Source organism: Girardinichthys multiradiatus, chromosome X (assembly GCF_021462225.1).
Source record: "Girardinichthys multiradiatus isolate DD_20200921_A chromosome X, DD_fGirMul_XY1, whole genome shotgun sequence".
NCBI lineage: Eukaryota > Metazoa > Chordata > Actinopteri > Cyprinodontiformes > Goodeidae > Girardinichthys > Girardinichthys multiradiatus.
The window spans coordinates 10,220,477-10,241,528 of NC_061817.1; the positions used below are offsets into that span (position 1 = coordinate 10,220,477).

Below are 21,052 nucleotides of genomic sequence, written 5' to 3' on the forward strand. Positions count from 1 at the left end.
TCAGTTAGTTAGAGTCAAACCAGTTTTTGATGTACTCACTCAACTAATTTTAAAGGTAAATACTAACCAGATTATTTTGTTGATGTGGTTTGTTCCCATTTTAGAAGCTAAACAAAAACGAAGAACTGGTTTGTAAGAAGCTAAGTTTGGACATAACCAAGTGAGGCTTAGGTTTACATTTCTGTTAGCTGTCTCTCCTCTAACCAAACCATAAAAGTCTCCATCTTCAAATAGGGAAAAACAAAGACGCAATTAGGAGTGATCATCCAGTCTGAAAAGCAGGAAGCAGCTCCAAACCGCAGGGGATTAGAAACCCAGCAGGAGGCAGATGGAGTTGTTCTTGGGAGAGCACTGCAGCTGTAGTTTGTTGTTTCTTCCTCACCAATGAATAAAAGATGCACCAGGTCACGCAGAGGTGGAGTTACTGGATTCAGCTTTTCTTCTTCCATGTTTTTTACTTAAAGCAGGAGCCACCAACTTCATGTTAACAATAACAGGAAAGAGGCGAGGAGCCGTGTAATAGCCACATGCTTTTCTTTGTGTTTTCATGTGTGTGTGTGTGTGTGTGTGTGTGTGTGTTGTTCAATAGGCCTCTGTAAAGATTGTTTGCTCTGCATCGTATTTGCTCCACATGATCGGTATGTGAGAATCTATTATTTGGCTAAAAAGTGTCACAAGACTGCGGTTGCAGTGTGAATGTGTGTCAGCAGTGCCATCTGGAGCTGCTGTGGGACCAGACAGTACTGTAAACACTCTTTCCTGTTCCCCAGGCTTCCTTTAAGCAATGTTTACAGTGGGGTGGCGTACCAACGTGATTGACCTTATTTATTATTCTGCAACGTGTTTTCAGATACCCCTTTGGAAGTCTGATCACAGTCAATACAAGTAAAGATTGGTTCTGACTAAGCTTGGGTCAATGACAGATTCTCAGTATGATAACATGGTTAAAGTATGCCACACTTTTGCTTTCATTTAAAACAGAAACGTTTATTATTCACACTGTTGTTAAAATGACATTTCAGATAGATTTTTAAAGTAATAACATATCTATAAAATTGTATTAATATTTTGATGCATAGATATAAGCAAAATTGCAGAATAATGCCTTCTTGGCATTTTTCTCTGTATAGAATGACACACATGTAACAAACAGGTTATTATACTAAGTTAAATTAGATTTGTCCTTGGCTGTGTAAAAGGGTAATGGTGTTCTGAGTCTCTTAGCCATTTATTTTTCTACAAGCAGATAGTAGTTGATGTATTAGTTGGGCTATCTGCTCAGGTAGTCGCTCTCCTTTGGTTTTCACGCTGTATTTTGTCATCGGAAAGTTTTCCAGACAGCCACATTGTATTTTTTAAAAGCAAAGGAAAAGCGTATGCTTTCTTTTTCAGCCAACCCATTAGCTGTGTGGAGCAACAGGTGGGGGAGGGGTTGCTCACTGCTCCTTGATGTTTCAAACAGGATTCCAACACAGTCTGGAAAAGCATGGAATTTTATTTAAGTGTTTTCTAGGGCTGGGTAGGAACAGCAAAAGAAACAAAAAAGTTTTCCCGCATCTCAATTTCTAAAGTATCTGTCCGTCCATCCATCCCATCTCTGGATTCATATTTAAAGTCTAACCACTATCTACTTGCTATACCTGGGCACCAGTAACAGCCCATGAGCATATACTGAGTTATGTTTGATGAAGAGATCAAAACGTCAAACAAGGGAAATTTGCTAGATTCAGTGTTTAGTTCACACTAAGTGTTGCTTCTTCATGTAGCAGACTAAAGTTGTTTTTCCTAACCTTTTTCATTAGAGTCAAGAAGTCGTTATCGATGACATCCTGATTGTACATCATAAGTTACAGTCCTATAAATGTGAACCTGCAGAGATAATTAAATTTTGCTGAGTGACAGATCTCAGACAGTGTGTTTGGCAAAGAGTATGTTGAATTTAGAGTATGTTGAATTATAGCCGATGTAGACTCAGTGGTGGTATGAATCCTCACACCTCAGCTGTGAGTTTTCACACAAATCCCACAGACACTGCTGGAAAAAATAGGTTTGTCCATGGCTCTATCAAGAACGTCATCTGAACTTCCAAAATATTTATTTTTCAATTGGTTATCATAGTGACAAGCGGGCACATATTTGTCAAATGAATGACCTTTTGGATCATTTGCATGGGCCAGTATATGATTCTCACTGTATGATAACCTTCAGTAAAATATCACAGTTTCACAGTAGTTACGCAAACATGTTAAACAAAAATGTATACCATAATTTAATTGCTTTTCTCCAAAACAGGAATGCAACAAATATGCCTGCTGCAGCTAGAAGAAAAATACATTAAAAATTACAGTCATAACAATCTCAAACATTTATTGTCAAAAAAAGATATTAGTTGGTTAATTAGTAGGACTATCTGCTCGGTCAGCTTGCAGGCAGCTGCGATGCTGGCCAGCTGTAATTTCCACATAGCATTAGCATTTAAAAAGTGGTGGTTGGTGCACTCTTAACCACACCGTAACTGTTAGGGTTTCTCGAGATTAGAAGTATTTCTGAACAGCCAACTTTGTCTTTCTTGTAATCTATAGAAAAGTTTTTGTAGCTTTTTTGACCAGCTGTGTACAGCAACAAGTGGGGGAGGGACAGCCCTGCATTACTTAATGCTTCAGAAAGGCGGAAAAACTGGTCCCTGGTGTTTTTTCTGGTTAAAAGAACTTCTAATTGTGGAGACGATAGGATGTGAAAAGGGTGTTGAAACTGTAACTTTTACCTCAGTATACTTTGAAAACCAACTTAGGTCGCAGTGTTTTATTGTTTGAATTGATTATTTTCGTGGTTTAAAAATAATCAATGTTCAGATTTCTACTTAATATACGTATATAATTATTGTTTTATTTCCAAACTTCAGAAGCTGACATCAGTTTTTGCATAGTGTCTTAAGGCTGTTATTTGATTTGAATCAGGGCTTTGTTGTTAATCAGTCTTTTCTGTGTTTATTGTTTTCTATATGTTACAACTTGAAGCTTTGTGTTTTGTTACTTGAAATATACAAACAAAAGGAATGTGTGCTCGTTTTGTTCCAGCTGTAGGTTGCCTTTTCTATAAGAGTTGACTCACCCAAACTGGGATCAGAACCAAAATAGATGGATATGGTGTAAGTCTTCAGATAATAGTAAATAAATTGAGTTATTTGTGAGATTTGAGCATTTCTAAAACGGTGGATTTTCATTCATTTCTGGCTACAAAGAAAAATAAACATATATGCCATGGTGTAACTTCGTGGCTACAAAGGTGTTGGTTTATGAGTAGTAAATAAAATTAGAAAGGGACGACAAAGCGTAGAAAACAAATAACGAAGTGGCAAACTGACCAGCAGCCAAAAGAAGAACACATAAAACAATATGAACAACCAACATTCCTCTGTTTACAGGTGGGGAATGTAAAACAGCACCAGGATGTGGCCCCCTTTATCACTGTTAATCTGCTGTTCACCCGGGGGCTTGTGACTTACCAAAAATGATGAAGACTGAGCCCCCATCGGCCACAGGGGGGAATGGGGCCTCAGGTGGAAACAACGGGGGTTCCAATCTGCGGAGTCCCTCGCCCCACCGCAATGCCTATGAGGCAGGGCTGGCAGCTCTGAAGAAGGCAACTGACCACCTCAACAATGCGGCCAACGGAGCCCCTAACTCTGGCTCCAAACCTCCACTCCTGCCCCGTCCGACTGGAAGGGGCAAGCGGTATGGATCCAACGTCCACCGCATCAAGAACATGTTCATGCAAATGCAGTCACCAGGTGATGAAGAGGATGGTGCCAAAATGTTAGGTAAGGAACCTTCATGGGTACTTTTTGATGAACTCCTTTTAAATAAAGAATTGTTTGTTTAATCAATTTTTTTATTATTTGCAGGTAAGGACGAGGCACTGAAACTATCTATTCCAAGGGCCTCTAGTCTCAATGAGAATGTCAACCACAGCGCCTTGCTGAAGCTTGGGGATACAGTCTCAGAGAGAGTCAACAGATTTGACTCTAAAACAGGTGCAGAGAGCGGAAGCTCATCTTTTGGTCTATCCAAGCTCCAGGAGACCAGGAGAATCTTTGAACAACGGACTCTACAGGTGAGCTCCTTAATGTGTAAATTTACTCTGATCCATTTGTCGTAAGGCTTGAGACTGACAGTTCTTTTTCGTCAGGAAAAGCAGGCCGCTACCAACCGCATCTTGCTGACGAAGGAGCGGGCATCTGGCTTTCAGGGCAGCCGTCTAGATGTCGTGGCCCGCTTTAACGGGTCCACTGAAGCCCTAGATCGACTGGATGATCCTCCTGCTCCCAGTCCTGCTACTGTTCCCTCTGCTGCAGCTTCCGTCGGCCCAAGTGAGGCGGTTAGCCCCACTGTGAGCCAGCTAAGCGCAGCGTTTGAAAAGGGTGACGTGCAAAGCAATCTCTACCTCCCCCAGCGTCGGTCAGCCCCTGCCTTAGGGCCAAAACCCAAACCTCCAGCCAGAGCAGATGCATCTGAACAAAAGGTAGGAATTGTTGAAATCGTATATAACAAAGCTTTTAAATTAATTGAATTAAAACAGAATCTTTTAATCTTTCCTGAAATAAAAGGCACATCTTGTTGGTAAGGAGGCCAAAAAGGAGATGACAGCAGAAGCTACAAGCACCATGGCACCTCAGCCACCGGAAGAAGTAGGTTCTGTACAAAGGAGCACTGCGGGACAGGCTATAAGTCAAGAGAAGGATGGGTTTGGACTGTCCGGAGACAGCTACTTAAATTCATCAGTGTCTTCAATTACCGTGACTGTAACATCTGCCTCATTCGAGGCTAAATCTGAGCCCGGTGCCCAGGAGGAAGAAACTGAACAAATGGGTACAACTATGGTGGAGTCCCAGGCCAAAGAAAAGGATTTCTCCACTGAGGCATCTGGAGGGACGTTGGTGCAGGCTGAGGTTCATGCTTGTCTGGAAAAGGGAGAGAAAGAACCTCCACCTTCCTCTCCCACCTCAGGCGAGAAAGGAGAAGACTCTGAATGGAGGGAAAAGGAGGAGTATGAGAATGACGAGGATGGCTCACGCAGGGAGGATTACTCTGAGGGAGATCTCGTAGATATCAGTGCATACAGCGGAATCGGTGAGGAGGATTCAGGTGGAAGCCAGCTGGACGATGAGGACGACGAAGAAGACGAGGAACCTTATCAGCCAGAGAGCAGTTGCTCTGAAATGCCCGGCCTCCCCGAGGAAGAGGAAGCTCCACCACCCAGCAGAAAGATTTGTTTCAGCACAGAACCAATTAAGGTCAGTAGCCTTTGTTTCTCATCCCTCTACATTCTACCCCACTAAGGCCTAAGACATACTTTTTTTAAATATGAAAAGATGGTAAAACATTCTTAGAGAGCATGAATGACTCCTGCCATGTAAAGTTTTAAAATAGAGTCCCTCTGAGTGTAACTTAATGTCAGTAAAATTCCAACCATCCTGAGAAGGCCTCAGAGTTTTGTTAGAAAACATTACAAACAAACAGCATCAGAGTATGGCACAACTGCAAACCTCCCAAAACGTCCCATTGAGCACACCATCCCAATGGGGAAAGGAGATGGTGGCAGCATCATGCTGTGGGAACGTGGACAGGGAAGCTGATCAAAGTTGATGGAAAGATGGATGAAGCAAGAAAAAGTGTTAGAGGCTGCAGCAGACTTGGGACTGGGCAGTGGTTCACCTTCCAACAGGTCAACGATCGTAAACATGCAGCCAGAGCCACAGTGGAACTGTTTAGATTAAATCATGTTTATCTTTTATAATGTCCCAGTCAAAGTCACACTTGCACATGTAATAGCCATTAAAGGTGGTTCTGTAAAGCACCTGAAAAACCATGTGTCAATTCCCTCCACTTCCTTCCCCCAAAAACATGTACAAGGGATTTGAATACTTTTAGAAGATCCTGCACAGTCTTAGAACGTGCTTTAATCTGAGCATCTGTGTTGAGGCTTTTGGTCCGGCTGGCCTTGCATGTTGGTGCATCTGAGTGCATTCTTTACAACTTGAAGTAGGTATAAATTCCTCATTGTCCAGGAAATGATGGGCTTCAGCCTGGTGTCGGGACATTGTTCAACTTGGAGCTTGTAGAGCTGTTCTGTTGGAGAAAAAAATTATAATGTTGTGCACAAATAACTAGCAGTTTTAAAAAGTAACTACCAGATCAGTAACAACTAGTAACAAATAGATCATCCGTCATAATGCTACGATTTTAAAGCTGGATCATTTAGCGCCACAAGGTAATATTTTGGTAGTTTTTAGAATCATAAGTAGCTATGCAGGGCTTAAGTTGGAAATGACTGCTGCATTTTCAATTGTCTTATTAACACCATCGATGTTGACCCTCATGTACACAAGCTGCAGCAAGCAGTGATACTGAATGTGTCCTTTAGCAGAGCTAACACAGACAAATGCATGTGGGCCTAATGAAATCTTTAAAGGTCAGTACATTTCTACAGCAGGAATCAAAGAGATGGAATCAAACGTGAAAAAGCAGATTTGGGATCTGGGTGAATGTCAATATGTAGGAATCTCTGTCTTAATCAGAATGTTTATAAGGCAATAGTATGTGGTATATTGAAGGGTGTATTATCTTCTCGAGCTCAATAGACAAAAAATCTAGTGAAAAACTGAAAAAGTATTTTATGTATAGTCATGGATGAAAGAAAGAATACTTTCTTGGGTTTACCTATGAGGACACAATAAAAATGATCTGACTTTTAGTAGCCTCTAAAATTATTTTAATTCAGTTTTAAGGCCACTAAATCAAAATATTCTAATAGTCATTATTTATTGAACAAAAATGAAGTTAAAAATAGCCCATCCATAAAAAAAGTAGCATCATCCAATCAAATATGTTTGATTAACTGATCATTAGAAATGATGATCAACTCCATAAAAGCAGAAGTTTGGGTAGTTTCTGGTCTGAAGTGTAAGGGTGTTTGTTAACCCAGTGCCAAAGTGGAAAGACATCAGCAATTGCCCTAGACAAGCAATTGTTGTTGTTCAACAATCTTGCAAGTGTTATAAAGCTGTTTCCAAATAATCTGAATTCAGTCATTCTACAGCAGATAACCAGTGGACATGGCAAGTTCACCCCAAGGTCAGATCAGTGGGCTCAGAGCAGTTGCTAACAACCCAGAGCTCAATTTCTGACTCTACAGGCCCCATCTCCAGTAAAATCTAATCATATTGTTCAGTTGTAGAACAGCTTGGACAAAAGTGTACTAGTTGCCAAGAGAAAAAAATGACTTTGGTTTGAGACGTTGCCGCTCAATGAACTGCGAGACGTTTGGAACAATGTCGTTCAGAAAGATGAGAGCAGAATTAGGGATGTTTGACAAACAAAGCAGGTCAGTACATGGTGGTGGAGGGGTCATGATTTGGGCTTGTTTAAAAGCCTCAGCAGTCATTGAGTTATCCACAAATTTCCTGTATACCAAGACCATCTCTTTGAACATTAAATCTTGGCTCAACTGGGTCATTGAGTAGGACCATGATCCCAAACACAGCAGCAAATCTAGAACAGAATGACTGAATAGTCATTCAGACTCAACAAACATCCTGTAACTTAATGTTGTTAATAAAACGCGGGCCAGAATTACCTGAAGTTACTGCTGCTGAAGGTGGTTCTATAAGCTACTTTTTACACAGGGCCTCTCTATTTGTGCTTCAGCTTGGTTGAATAAATAACACAATAGTGTATCTTTTTATATACTTGAGGTTAGATTTGCATCACTTTAGAATCAGGAATTCATCCAAATAAAACAGTCAGAAATACAAATGCAAAAACAGACAAAGAGTAGTGGGGGGATTTTTTTCACCATCTATTTCCTGCTAAGTGAAGGCCAAGCTGGGACTATGTGTACGAGAACATAGGTCTGGATGTGCGTTATAAGTCAAACGTTTCAACACTTCTTTTTAAATGTTTAGATTAAACATTTTCGATTTTTGGTTTCTTTTTTGGACAGAAGCTTTTTTTGTTCCTGCTCTCTACTCTTCTTGTTTCTGACAGGACTGCAGCAGGTTTGCAGCTGAGCGTTGGGAAACAGGTCTCTGCCTGCAGTGGTAGAGCCATAACATTGCCAACATACTTCCTCGGTTATGCAGGGCATTAAACGGCTTATCAGAGAACAATAAAAGTTTAGAAAGTGTTGCAGTTTAATATCACTTGAGAAGATAGAAGGCTTGATAATGTGCATAGATTAGGAGGATCACCTTACTCATCCTGTTTTAAGATGAGGGTTGTAGAAATTAATGCATTTTTCATGTGAAGAGGGAATTCTTTTTATTTTCCTAGCCATCCAAACATTTAACCACTCACCTCTATTGTGTTGCCTCAGGGCAGCGTAAAGTACAGAAATGGCCTGAGGCATTTTAGCTGTTGCAGTTAAACAGTTTTAAAACGGCACGTGCTGCAGGTGTGCATCTCAGATTTATATTTCACATCCAAACCACAGAGAAAGCCTCACATGTCCGCTTGTAGAGCCTTTCTGGCCATACGTCTGTAGAAGAGGGAAAAGAAGCTGTTTTATAGATTTTACTGTAGATACCGTCACTGCTGAGGTTAAAACAGCTTACGCAACATTTTGTGTTGCAATGATTTTGCAGCTTTTAAAGTCTATAGTGAATCACAAAAAACTACCAAAACTCTTTGAGCATACCTGTTTTTTCCATATTAATGCCATATCAGACTTTTTTGTTTGTTGATTCTGATTAATATAATAATTATTATTCAGTTATCATGTAATTTAATTAAAATGGCATAGAAAGAATGGTACCCTTACTGAGGCTTTTAGGTCAATAAACTAGATTTCCTACACTGTGATTGACAGTGGATATAAAAATCTTATACAGACCTGCTAAAATGTCAGGTTTTTGTGATGTAACAATTGATAAATCATTTCAAACCTTTTTTCTGCATAGAATGGGATAATTATCCTGTACAATTCAAAAGAAATAAAAATAAATCTATCAAAGGGAAAAAAATCGCGTAAAACGTAAAAAAGCTGCAACAGTCTGGTTCCAGAAGTGGGTCCAGAAGTTCTTAAACTAATTTGTTTCACCTTTTGATTCAGTTTTAACATTCAGTCTTCTGTGGTGGGAAGCCATCATCATTCCAATCTTTACCCGATAATATTTACCCACTCTGCTTTGCAGTCGTTCTCCAAATCTCTCAGAATGTGAAGGCATCTCTTGTCCACAGACCTCCTCATGGACCTCACAGATTTTTTGGTCACATTTAGTTCTAATCTCTCTCTGTAGGCCATTCTAAATCTTCAGTTGTCATCTGCATATGCTATTCTTTTCTTAAATTCAGTGTATGCTTAGACTCACAGTGATGCAGAAAAATAAATTATTTTTTCATCTTAAGTATTTCCATCTAAACAAGAGTAAGCCCAGGGCATAATGCTGCCACCACCACATTCCTCTGGGTTGTTTTTGTGTCATTTGGAGGTGTGGGCAGAATGTGAACCTTGGTTTCGTCAGACCAGAATACATTTTTCCCACAAAGTTTGAGAAGATTTTAAGCAGGTCTGGGTGTTTAGCTTGGAAAAGGCTTCTGTCCTTCAGTCCTACTCCTACTCCTAGTCCAGACATATGGGGAGTATATGAGATTGTTGTCACATTTAGAACCAGCATAACCAGCACCAGCCAAAAATTCCAGCTAATGTTACTGGCAGCCTCCCTGAACAGTTTGACTTGACTTCTTATCATATTTGTAAAAATATGCAGCCTTTATAATGTCCTTGTTGTTCCATCATTTCTCCAATTACCAACGGATTTAGTTTTAATCAGATTCACTATAAGTGAAGGCAGGTGTGAACTCTAGAAGACTAAATGTTGAGACTGGATCAGAAGGTGAATCAAGCATAATATCTCTCTACAGGTGTGCACACTTATGCAACCAGGTTATTGCAGCTTTTGGATTTTTTAAATAGTTTATCCTGTAACAGATTTGTTTGCTTTTCAGTTGAATTGTGCAGCAGATATGTACGTCGCATTAAAGGTGGAAAATGTTTGGATTCATCATGGCCTATTTTTTTACATTAACCCAAAATTCCAACAGGAGCATCTTTGCTGAAGAAGCTGGTTGGTCAGAGTGCTGTATCCAGACATATGAATGGAAGGTTGAGTGAAAGGAAAATGTGTGTGATACAGTCTCAATTTCAGATCTTTACACAGATTCAAAGTTCAGCAAAAAAGCCCCTAAACAAAACCAGGCCTCCTTCATGCATCATCGTAGACGTGGTGTTCTTTTAAAATGCAACAGATGCTGTGATCAGATGTGACCTTGGACTTCAGCTTAAATGGGTTTAGATGGTTTCCTAGACTTTATTTCAGCCTGGGGTTTCCTCTCACTTCCACATCCTGGTAGGTTGATTGCATAGCTTTGTCTCGATATGGTAAACGGACAGAACTTGTTTCTTATCAAACGACCATTCAAAGGACTACACCCATTTGAGTTCTAGTCAACTTGCTTTTCAGTGTTCTGACCAAGGACACATCAACACATGGAGGTGGCAAGCTGCAGCCGAAAGGTGCAACAACGGGTGACCAGTTTTGAGACAATAAAGCAGTACCTGTATATTGTGAAGCTTTAGGCTTAAAGGTTTGTACAGGAAAAATAAATTGTAAGACACTTAGATGGATGTGACCTGCTTGCTAATGGTAGCTTGCCTGGTAAATGTGCCCAGCACCAGAAAAACCATCTTCTCTGCATGGTTGTTCCACCCGTAAAACCGTTCACTGGGATGTGACGCCAGTCCCAGCTCACGGTTTTGATTACCAGGGCAAATAAAACCCAGAATGCAGAACAGTAAGTAGGGGCAGTGCAGACTGTGATGCTGCTTGCCTTTGCAATAACATCTAGAGACGACTATCTTCTGATATAGCAACTAGTTGCTTGCTGTGTCAGTATCTTTTAAAAATGCATGTTAGTATTTTAAAGGTAACAATACCAACCATTAAATAAGAACCAACTAGAATGGCAGCAGAGATGTTTCTATTATTCATTCTAAATAAGTAGTAGAATACCTCAGCCAAAGTAGGAAATGTTGTACCTGCTTGGGGGGTTTAAATTGCTCTACATGACTACTTACCACTGTGTTCGCACCATAAAGCTTCCTGACTGTCACCACTATGCGTAGGAACATATTATAGTGCCTTGCACCAATTTTTCACACTTGACTTCTTAGTGTATTTTATTAGGACTTTAAGTGAAAGGAAAGAAGACGACAGATCACAATCCAAAATGTTTGCAGTTGTACTCGGTCCCACTGATTTAATATGTTCTAGAACCTTTTGTTGCAATTACAGCTGCAAGTCATTTGGGGCATGTTCATCAGCTTCCACATCTAGGGTCTGACACCTATTCTACTTTGCAAAACAGCTCAAGCTCAGTCAGTCATGGAGATGGCCACTCGAGTTTAAGAGAAAAAAAACTGACTTCAGACTTGTTTCCTAAAGACTTGATACTTGACTTGGACTTACCAAAAATGAATTGTGAACATCTCTGATTGGTCAACATCATTTCTCAAGTTCTGCCACAAACTCTCAATTGTCTTTAGGTCTGGACTTTGACTGGGCCATTCTGGCACATGAATAGGGTCGTTGTCCTCCTGGTAGGTGAACCTCTGCTCCAGTCTCCAGTCTTTTGTTGCCAAAAACAGGTTTTCTTGTCCTGGTTGTAGCTTTATTCATCTTCCCATCAGCTCTGATCAACTTTCTGTTTCCTGTACCCACAGCATGATGCTGCCACTACCAGTTTTTTATCTGTGGGGTACGGTGTTTACATTGTTGTGCAATGCTATTTTTATGTCGCCCATAGTTTTGCTCATATGCCAAAAACTAAATTTTTTGTCTCAACTGAGCAGAGCATCTTCTTTTACATGTTGTTTACTTGTTTTTTTCTATTGCCACATTACACACAAATGGACTCCATTTAATATCTGGTGAGGTTTGGAGACAACTGGTTGCACTGGATTTTATTTAAAGTTATTGATGAATGGAGTTGAAAAAAAAGGCATACCACACCTTTCAGGTTTTTATTTGTAAAAATCTTGAAAATCATGTATCATTTTCTCCACTTCACTATTATGCACATCTCTGTTTTGGTCTATCACATGAAATCCCAATAAAATAAATTGACATTTGTGGCTGTAATGTTAGAAACCATGAAAATGCAAGGCACCTTAAGCACAGTGTGAAGCCCAGATTTGCATGGTTAAACCAGATGTGTTTGGAAGAAATAGAGCAGATGGGGAAAATCCTTTGTGTGGTTTGCAGCCACAGTCAGAGAACTATTCTCCCGCGAGAGACCTCCAAGAGATCCACAATCTGGGCATGTTCAGTGTAATTACGTTTCAAAAATGGTTGTTAATTGCTATTCTGATAATATGTGTTGAGGGCTCAAACCTTCCCCTGGTGCTTTGCATGTCTTGAACATTTTTCAGATGAACATCCTGTTGTAAAATTTTCACTATATTTGCAATGGCATGTGAATACCATACTTTTCAGAAGACTCAGCAGATTTTGCACAGCTGCACAAACAAGCCAGTGAAAGGGTAACAGGTTGAGAAACGGCTGTCAGATCCCTGAATGTGAACGCCCCCCCCTCCATTGGGGGTCGTCCTTCGTTTCACCTAAATTCACACGTGCAGATAAACTCAAAGTGTCTGCACCCAGCTGTACACAGACCTACCTCTGTGAGCGTTTTAACAGCAATTGGAATGTGGTTGGGTGTGTTTGTTTTCCTTGAGAAAAAAGAGCGCACACACACACACACACACACACACACACACACTCACTCGCACAGACACACACACACAACCAAACAAGGGAAGCCGGTAGATAAAAATCACAGAAGTAAGCTTTGTTTGGATGAAAACCACCTGGTGAGTGCATATATATGAGCTGAAAAACTCAGTAATGACTTCAGGTGGAGTGAGGTAAAAAACTAATTTGTCTTACTTCACACATCTATGCTGATTCCTGCTGATCTGCTCAGTATAGAAAGAAGCACAAACCGTTTTGAGGACAAAGAAGAAAAATGTTGTATGTTGATTGATTCAGATTTTATGTGCAGATTTCAATGCTCTTGTTAAAGCCATGAAGGGGAATGTTGGTGTCATTATAGGTGTGATGTATCCCTTAATAGGGATAGTGTCTTGAACTGAAAGTAAGGAGAACAAATAAAAAAGTTCTGCTTAATGGACCAACTCATGTTCACATCACAACTTTAGGCTGGTTCCTGCTGTTAATTAATTTAGGAGGATTTAAGGTTCAGTCGCTTTTGCCCATATTTCTTGATAGAGCAGTTTTAAAACCTCTTGAGCCAATCAGTGAAGCCGATGTAATCACAATGCCTTGGAAAGCTGTTTGTACAATCCAATTTTATTTATAAACATTTTAAAGGAAAATTAGACAAAAATCAAAATTTAACAACAATGCAATAATTCCGAGGGGAAGATAACTCATGTAAATTGTAGCATACAGTGTCCCCCAGTCAAAGCTAGAAGCACCATAGTGAAATGCAAAAATCAAATGCATCATTGAACATAGCAGTATATATTTGCAACTATACATACCCTAAACATGTTAAAGTTCTTCCTAAAATAATCAACAAATAATCAACAAAAACTCAAGCTTTAAAAAACTTAGAGGATGAAGTTGAATGAGAATATCTGATTTCCTCCAGGTAAAGACAGGAAACCATGTCGGTTAGCCACAACTGGAAACGAGGCAGAGAAGCTGATTTACAGCCTGTTAGATTAAGTCTTTTGGTTATCACCATTCCAAATGCAGGGGCTTGTTGAGGGGTTGAAATGAACTCCAGTGTATGGCCAGAAACAATGAGCACAGTGAAGTGAACATCTGGACGCAAATGTCTTTTATTAACAGTGGAATATAAACCTCTGATATGACTCAGTCCTAATTTTCTTGTTAATCATCCATCAAACCTTCTTTACATGAAAGGCATTTTTAAGTAGTGAGCTCACTTTGTTGCACTATTATGATATGGTATGTTATAGTTTCTTAGTCCTGTCCACATTTCAGACACATGGACTTTCAGGAAATGTGATTTGTTATCTGGACAGCATGTGTGCATTTCATTTCATTTCATTCCAGTCCATCCTTTCTTTTTTGAGAAACGAAACTGCTTGATATCCAGTTAAAACACAATTGAAGCATACAACAAAATGTAAAAAGCTGTCAACATTCATGCACATTGTAGCCACAGCTGCCCTGCCATACAATCGGCGCCACCGAGCCCTCTGACCACCGTCAGCAGGCAAGGTGGGGGAAGTGTCTTGCACAAGGACATGACTGAGATATCCCAATACACTCACTATAAAAACCATAGGCCTATGAATGATGTCACATCCTGCTTAATTCTGTTGCAATTGGAACAACAATGGGATTTCCTCATTTTTGTAAATAGGCCAACAACTAATAATGTATTTCACAGTATTTATTAAACAGTTACACTTCCACTGAGTTAATATCAGCTGAGAAAATAAGTTACAAATGCTCAGTTTATCACTTATTTGTTATATGTGTAGCAGTCGTATTGGATTTTGAGGATGAGATTGAAACAACCCAAAATAAAACTTTTAGGAGTTGTTCAATTTTCATTTTCTGGCTTGAAACTTTGAATTTCCTGCTGTCGAGTTCAAATGGTTTGTAGCATGAAGCACGGCTAAAACACTAAAACATCAAAGTATAAGAGTCCATACCAGAACCTCCCGAAATGTTAGTGGATGCTAAAAACATTGTGGTTATTGATATCGCAGGGCACGCAGAGAGCTCAGTATGGTACAGTAATTTAAATGTCTGTACTTTATTTTATAGGTTCTGTATTTACAGCCTGACCAGTGTAAGTTAAAATGAATTTATTTATACTTTAGAGAGAACTGAGAACACTAAATATTTTAGTTTGGAAAAGCATGGATTTTTAACTTGAAAAATGTGTGGGAAACATGGTAATCTGAATTCAGTAATATTGTTAGTTTGCTGCAAAACTGTCTTTGGACTGCTGTGTTTTTAGGCATTCGCTTATGTTTGCTCATGATAGAAGATATTCCAAATGTTGGTGGGATTTGTTTTATTTCCACTGGCACAGGAATCCAGTTCAAAATATAAAACAATAGACTTCCAATCCAATCCAATCCAACTTTATTTATAAAGCACTTTTGCACCACAGCAGACCAAAGTGCTATACAGAAACTAGATTCAACACAGCTCATAATACAAACAAAAAACACAACTAATTCAAACAAAACACAACACCTTACACAGTGTCAAAAGCCAAAGAAAACAAGTAGGTTTTAAAATGCGTTTTAAAAACAGACAGTGAAGAGGACTGTCTGAGTTGGAGGGGCAGCTCGTTCCAAAGGTTAGGAGCTGCTGCAGCAAAAGATCGATCTCCCTTTAGTTTAAGTCTGGTCTTAGGGACCCTCAGGAGCAGTTGATTAGCTGATCTAAGGGAGCGGGAGGGATTATAGGGATGCAGCAGATCAGCCAGGTAAGGTGGGGCAAGGCCATCCAGAGATTTAAAAACAAATAAAAGTATTTTAAAATGGATCCTAAAAGGCACAGGCAGCCAGTGAAGTGAAGATAAGATTGGAGAAATATGCTCATATTTACGTGTGCTAGTTAAAAGCCTCGCTGCAGCATGTTGGACCCTTTGCAGTTGGGCAATGGAGGACCCACTAACCCCCAGATAAAGTGCATTACAGTAATCCAGCTGGGTGGTAATAAAGGCATGGATCACTGTCTCAAAATGTCTTTTTGGAATAAAGTATTTATTTTGGCTATCTGCCTCAAATGATAAAAACTCCTTTTAACAACTGACCTGATGTGGTTGTCTAATTTGAGATCGGGATCTATTTCAACTCCTAAATTCCTCACTAACAATTTATTGTACTGAGTCAAGGAACCTAGATTTATAGGGGAGTGACCCGCAGTACCTCCAAAAACCATAACCTACAGTCTTGGTTTCATTAAAACTCAAACAATTAATTGCCAATCAGGCCTTCAGGTCCTCAAGACACCTAAGAATTGAGTCTATCGCAAACAAATTTGACTTTTTAAGAGGGACATAGATCTGGCTGTTATCTGCGTAACAATGAAATGATATACCATGCTTTCTGAGAATAGAACCAAGTGGGAGCAAATAGAGGGAAACAGAAGCGGGCCTAAAATTGAGCCTTGAGGGACTCCACAAAAAAGAGGAGAAGAGGAGGACACTGACCCCTCAAGACTAACACAGAATGTTCGGTTGGTCAGATAGGATCTGAACCAATTTAAGGCAACACCTTTGATTCCCACCCACTGGTCCAAACGAGAAAACAGAATGTCATGGTCTACAGTGTCAAAAGCAGCTGTTAGGTCCAAAAGCACAAGGATGACACAATCACCAGAGTCAGTTGCTAAAAGAATATTATTAAACACTTTTAAAAGAGCTGATTCAGTGCTGTGGAAAGTTTTAAAACCAGATTGAAAAACCTCGAGGATATTATGCTCTTCAAGAAAACTAAGTAATTGACTGTAGACAATTTTCTCAAGGACTTTGGAAATAAAAGAAAGCTTGGAAATTGGCCTAAAATTAGCTAAATTAGTGGTGTCTAGTCCAGGTTTTTTAATAAGAGGTTGCACCACTGCATGTTTAAAATGATCAGGAACCACACCAGAGGACAGACTACTATTAATAAGTTCAAGACAAAATTGTCCTATGGTGGGGAAAACCTCTTTAAAAAGTCAAGGAGGGACAGCATCGTTAGGAGAACCTGAAGGCTTCAGGTGAGAGATAATCTGCTGAAGAGAAGACAGAGTCACAGGTTCAAATCTGACAAAAACAGCACAAGCAGGAACATAAATAGAAGGATCATGGGCAGAAGGTAAAATATGGTCTCTAATAGTTCTGATTTTATCTATGAAAAAGTGAAGAACGTTTTCACAAAGAACAGAGGGAGCATCAATGCAAACAGTTGGTGGAGGATTAAGAACCGAGTCAATTATTGTAAATAAAACACGAGGTTTGTGAGAGTGTGACTGGATAACATTAGACAGATATATTCTTTTGGCTTCCTCCACAGTCTTTTGATATCGTCGCCAAGAATCCTTTAATATTTGAAACGAGACCACCAGCCTGTCCCTTTTCCACCTGCGCTCTGCCCTGCGGCATTCACGCCTAGCAGCCTGGGTCGTTTTATTCAGCCAGGGCTCAGATTTGAGTTTAGGCTTTCTAGTCTTTACAGGAGCCACAGTGTCCATGACAGACTGGCAGGTTGCATAAAATCAGAAACTGAAATCCTGCGTGTTGTTGACTGAAGACGCTAGGGTGACACATTTCTGATTAAAAACAGCAGAAAATTTTGCAGCAGTGGAAGGGTTAATGATGTGGCAGCTCCGCGCAGGGGCGCAACTGAGTTTTTAACAACAGAGACCTCAAATAAAACAGGCATATGATCAGAGAAAGCTGAGTCACAAATTTCCAGATTAGAAATAGGTAAACCATATGATAAAACCAGATCCAAAGTGTGTCCACGTTCTTGAGTGGGACCAGATACAGACTGTGCAAGATTAAAAGAGTCAATCAAATTTAAAAAGTCCATGGCCATCGGTTTATTAGGACAACATACATGGATATTAAAATCTCCAACAAGACTTGTCTTCTTAAACAACTCCTCTGGGGTTTTATAAGTATACAAGTCCTTCTCAAAACATTAGCATATTGTGATAAAGTTCATTATTTTCCATAATGTAATGATGAAAATTTAACATTCATATATTTTAGATTCATTGCACACTAACTGAAGTATTTCAGGTCTTTTATTGTCTTAATACGGATGATTTTGGCATACAGCTCATGAAAACCCAAAATTCCTATCTCACAAAATTAGCATATTTCATCCGACCAATAAAAGAAAAGTGTTTTTAATACAAAAAACGTCAACCTTCAAATAATCATGTACAGTTATACACTCAATACTTGGTCGGGAATCCTTTGGCAGAAATGACTGCTTCAATGTGGCGTGGCATGGAGGCAATCAGCCTGTGGCACTGCTGAGGTCTTATGGAGGCCCAGGATGCTTCGATAGCGGCCTTTAGCTCATCCAGAGTGTTGGATCTTGAGTCTCTCAACGTTCTCTTCACAATATCCCACAGATTCTCTATGGGGTTCAGGTCAGGAGAGTTGGCAGGCCAATTGAGCACAGTGATACCATGGTCAGTAAACCATTTACTAGTGGTTTTGGCACTGTGAGCAGGTGCCAGTTCGTGCTGAAAAATGAAATCTTCATCTCCATAAAGCTTTTCAGCAGATGGAAGCATGAAGTGCTCCAAAATCTCCTGATAGCTAGCTGCATTGACCCTGCCCTTGATAAAACACAGTGGACCAACACCAGCAGCTGACACGGCACCCCAGACCATCACTGACTATGGGTACTTGACACTGGACTTCTGGCATTTTGGCATTTCCTTCTCCCCAGTCTTCCTCCAGACTCTGGCACCTTGATTTCCGAATGACATGCAGAATTTGCTTTCATCTGAAAAAAGTACTTTGGACCACTGAGCAACAGTCCAGTGCTGCTTCTCTGTAGCCCAGGTCAGGCGCTTCTGCCGCTGTTTCTGGTTCAAAAGTGGCTTGACCTGGGGAATGCGGCACCTGTAGCCCATTTCCTGCACACGCCTGTGCACGGTGGCTCTGGATGTTTCTACTCCAGACTCAGTCCACTGCTTCCGCAGGTCCCCCAAGGTCTGGAATCGGCCCTTCTCCACAATCTTCCTCAGGGTCAGGTCACCTCTTCTCGTTGTGCAGCGTTTTCTGCCACACGTTTTCCTTCCCACAGACTTCCCACTGAGGTGCCTTGATACAGCACTCTGGGAACAGCCTATTCGTTCAGAAATGTCTTTCTGTGTCTTACCCTCTTGCTTGAGGGTGTCAATAGTGGCCTTCTGGACAGCAGTCAGGTCGGCAGTCTTACCCATGATTGGGGTTTTGAGTGATGAACCAGGCTGGGAGTTTTAAAGGCCTCAGGAATCTTTTGCAGGTGTTTAGAGTTAACTCATTGATTCAGATGATTAGGTTCATAGCTCGTTTAGAGACCCTTTTAATGATATGCTAATTTTGTGAGATAGGAATTTTGGGTTTTCATGAGCTGTATGCCAAAATCATCCGTATTAAGACAATAAAAGACCTGAAATATTTCAGTTAGTGTGCAATGAATCTAAAATATATGAATGTTAAATTTTCATCATGACATTATGGAAAATAATGAACTTTATCACAATATGCTAATTTTTTGAGAAGGACCTGTATAATCACTCAGAAATGTTTAACAATTTTAAAGCATCCTCATGGAAGGGCATAATTGTAAAATCAACAGTCTACCCATTTCAACACAAAAAAGGAAGCTGAATAATTAAAGAGTTGAGATACCTTCAACCTCAGAGTTAAACAAGTCTCATCTGGTTATGGATTTCAGACATTTTGTTTGACGCTGTGATTGGTTTGTGCTTCACTGTTTTTGGTTTGATCTTTCTCTTAGGATGACTCAATAGTTTTAGCTTGTCTGCAGGGAACATTTGAGCCCTATTGCAGAAAAGCTCACGCAGACATTTACACAGCTTTAAAGTTACTTAACAGGAAGGAAGTGTGACAACAGGAAGCAGTCTAACAATACTGTCCTATAACCCTGTTTCTGTGGGTGGGTGGGTGGGTGTGTGTCTGTATGTGTGTGTGTGTTTGTTTGTATGAGACAGTGAAAGAGAGAGAGATAAAGTGTGTGTCTTCCACACACTGGAATGTAAATAATACAGTAAGGAAAAACCTCCTACACCCACATATATACATATATATCCCATATTTATTTTAACCGTGAGACTGCCATTGAATGTATCAGGCTAAGGCTTCCATGGAAATGCGGCCATGTGATGAAGAAGATGGTCACCTAGGAAACCGATACTGTTGACCTTTTTAGGTTGGGGGAGGGGAATTATATATAGCAACACAAAAGAAAGTATATAGTGAAATGGAAAGCATACATAGTTCAAGATTTCCTAAAACAAGAATAAAATGTTCCAGATTTAGCTTCAAATAATGGCTAGAATGTAGATCGTATGCTATATTGTTCATGTAATAGCATTTTGTAAGTGATATAACCACTAACTTTAGTGTTTCACTTTATTCCACTATATTGTGATTTTATGTGATAGAACAACACAAAGTAGAGCATAATTGTGAAGGAAAATGATTTGTGGTTTTCAGTCTTTCAGGGTATGTCCACCAGCTTTCCACATCGAGGGAACATTTGTGAACAGCAATTTTTAAATCAGAGATTCTCAATTGAATTTAGGTCTAGACTTTGCCTGGGGCATTCTAACACATGAGCTTTGATCTAAACTATTCCATTGTAGCTTTGCCTGCATGCCTGGGTTGTGGTCCTGGTGAAAGGTGAACCTCCGCCCCAGTTCTGGCAGCCTCTGACAGGTTTTGCCTTGTATTTAGCTCTGTTCATCTTCCCATAAACTTTGACCTGTCTCCCTTTACCTACTGAAAGCTAAACCCACAGCAAGATGCTGGCACCTCTATTTTAATTTGGGGACGATGTGTTCAAGGTATTGTACAGTTCTGCCTCATGTAATGTTTTGCACGTATGCCAAAAAGTTCAACTTTGGCCTGATCTAATCAGAGCGCCTTTTTCCACATGGTTGCTGTATCTCTCATAAAGATAGCTTTTGTTTAACTGCCAGTAAAGTGATTATTCTCATGAAAACACCTGACCTTTAACCTTTGTCATGCATGCAGGTCTTCACCACCTACTCTAACGAAGACTACGACCGGCGCAATGATGACGTTGATCCCATGGCTGCCTCGGCCGAGTATGAGCTTGAAAAGAGAGTTGAAAAACTGGATTTGTTTCCCGTTGAGCTGCAGAAAGGTTTGTACGTTTAATGTTGCCAAGAGTCACTCACTCATGTCTCTTTCAACACAAACCACATACACAAAAGATAAAC

At 40.0% G+C, this 21,052-nt stretch overlaps 1 protein-coding gene and 1 long non-coding RNA gene across 4 annotated transcripts in view; one reads left to right on the forward strand and one right to left on the reverse strand.

The window, feature by feature from the left end:
* The window catches only part of LOC124862690 (neurabin-2-like), a 53,656-nt gene that overhangs the window by 5,886 nt on the left and 26,718 nt on the right, over positions 1–21,052 (forward strand). The window contains exons 2-6 of the mRNA XM_047356752.1: positions 3,425–3,820; positions 3,905–4,113; positions 4,189–4,521; positions 4,607–5,293; positions 20,844–20,976. Of these exons, the coding sequence (XP_047212708.1) occupies positions 3,511–3,820; positions 3,905–4,113; positions 4,189–4,521; positions 4,607–5,293; positions 20,844–20,976 (1,672 nt within the window). The 5' untranslated portion in view covers positions 3,425–3,510. The remainder of the gene's footprint in view (positions 1–3,424; positions 3,821–3,904; positions 4,114–4,188; positions 4,522–4,606; positions 5,294–20,843; positions 20,977–21,052) is intronic.
* Positions 5,348–21,052, reverse strand: part of LOC124862691 — a 32,495-nt gene continuing 16,790 nt past the window's right edge. For all 3 annotated transcript variants that reach the window (XR_007036985.1, XR_007036989.1, XR_007036986.1), the window contains exons 6-7: positions 8,355–8,535; positions 5,348–6,128 (exon numbers count right to left, since the gene is read on the reverse strand). This is a non-coding gene — a long non-coding RNA (uncharacterized LOC124862691). The remainder of the gene's footprint in view (positions 6,129–8,354; positions 8,536–21,052) is intronic.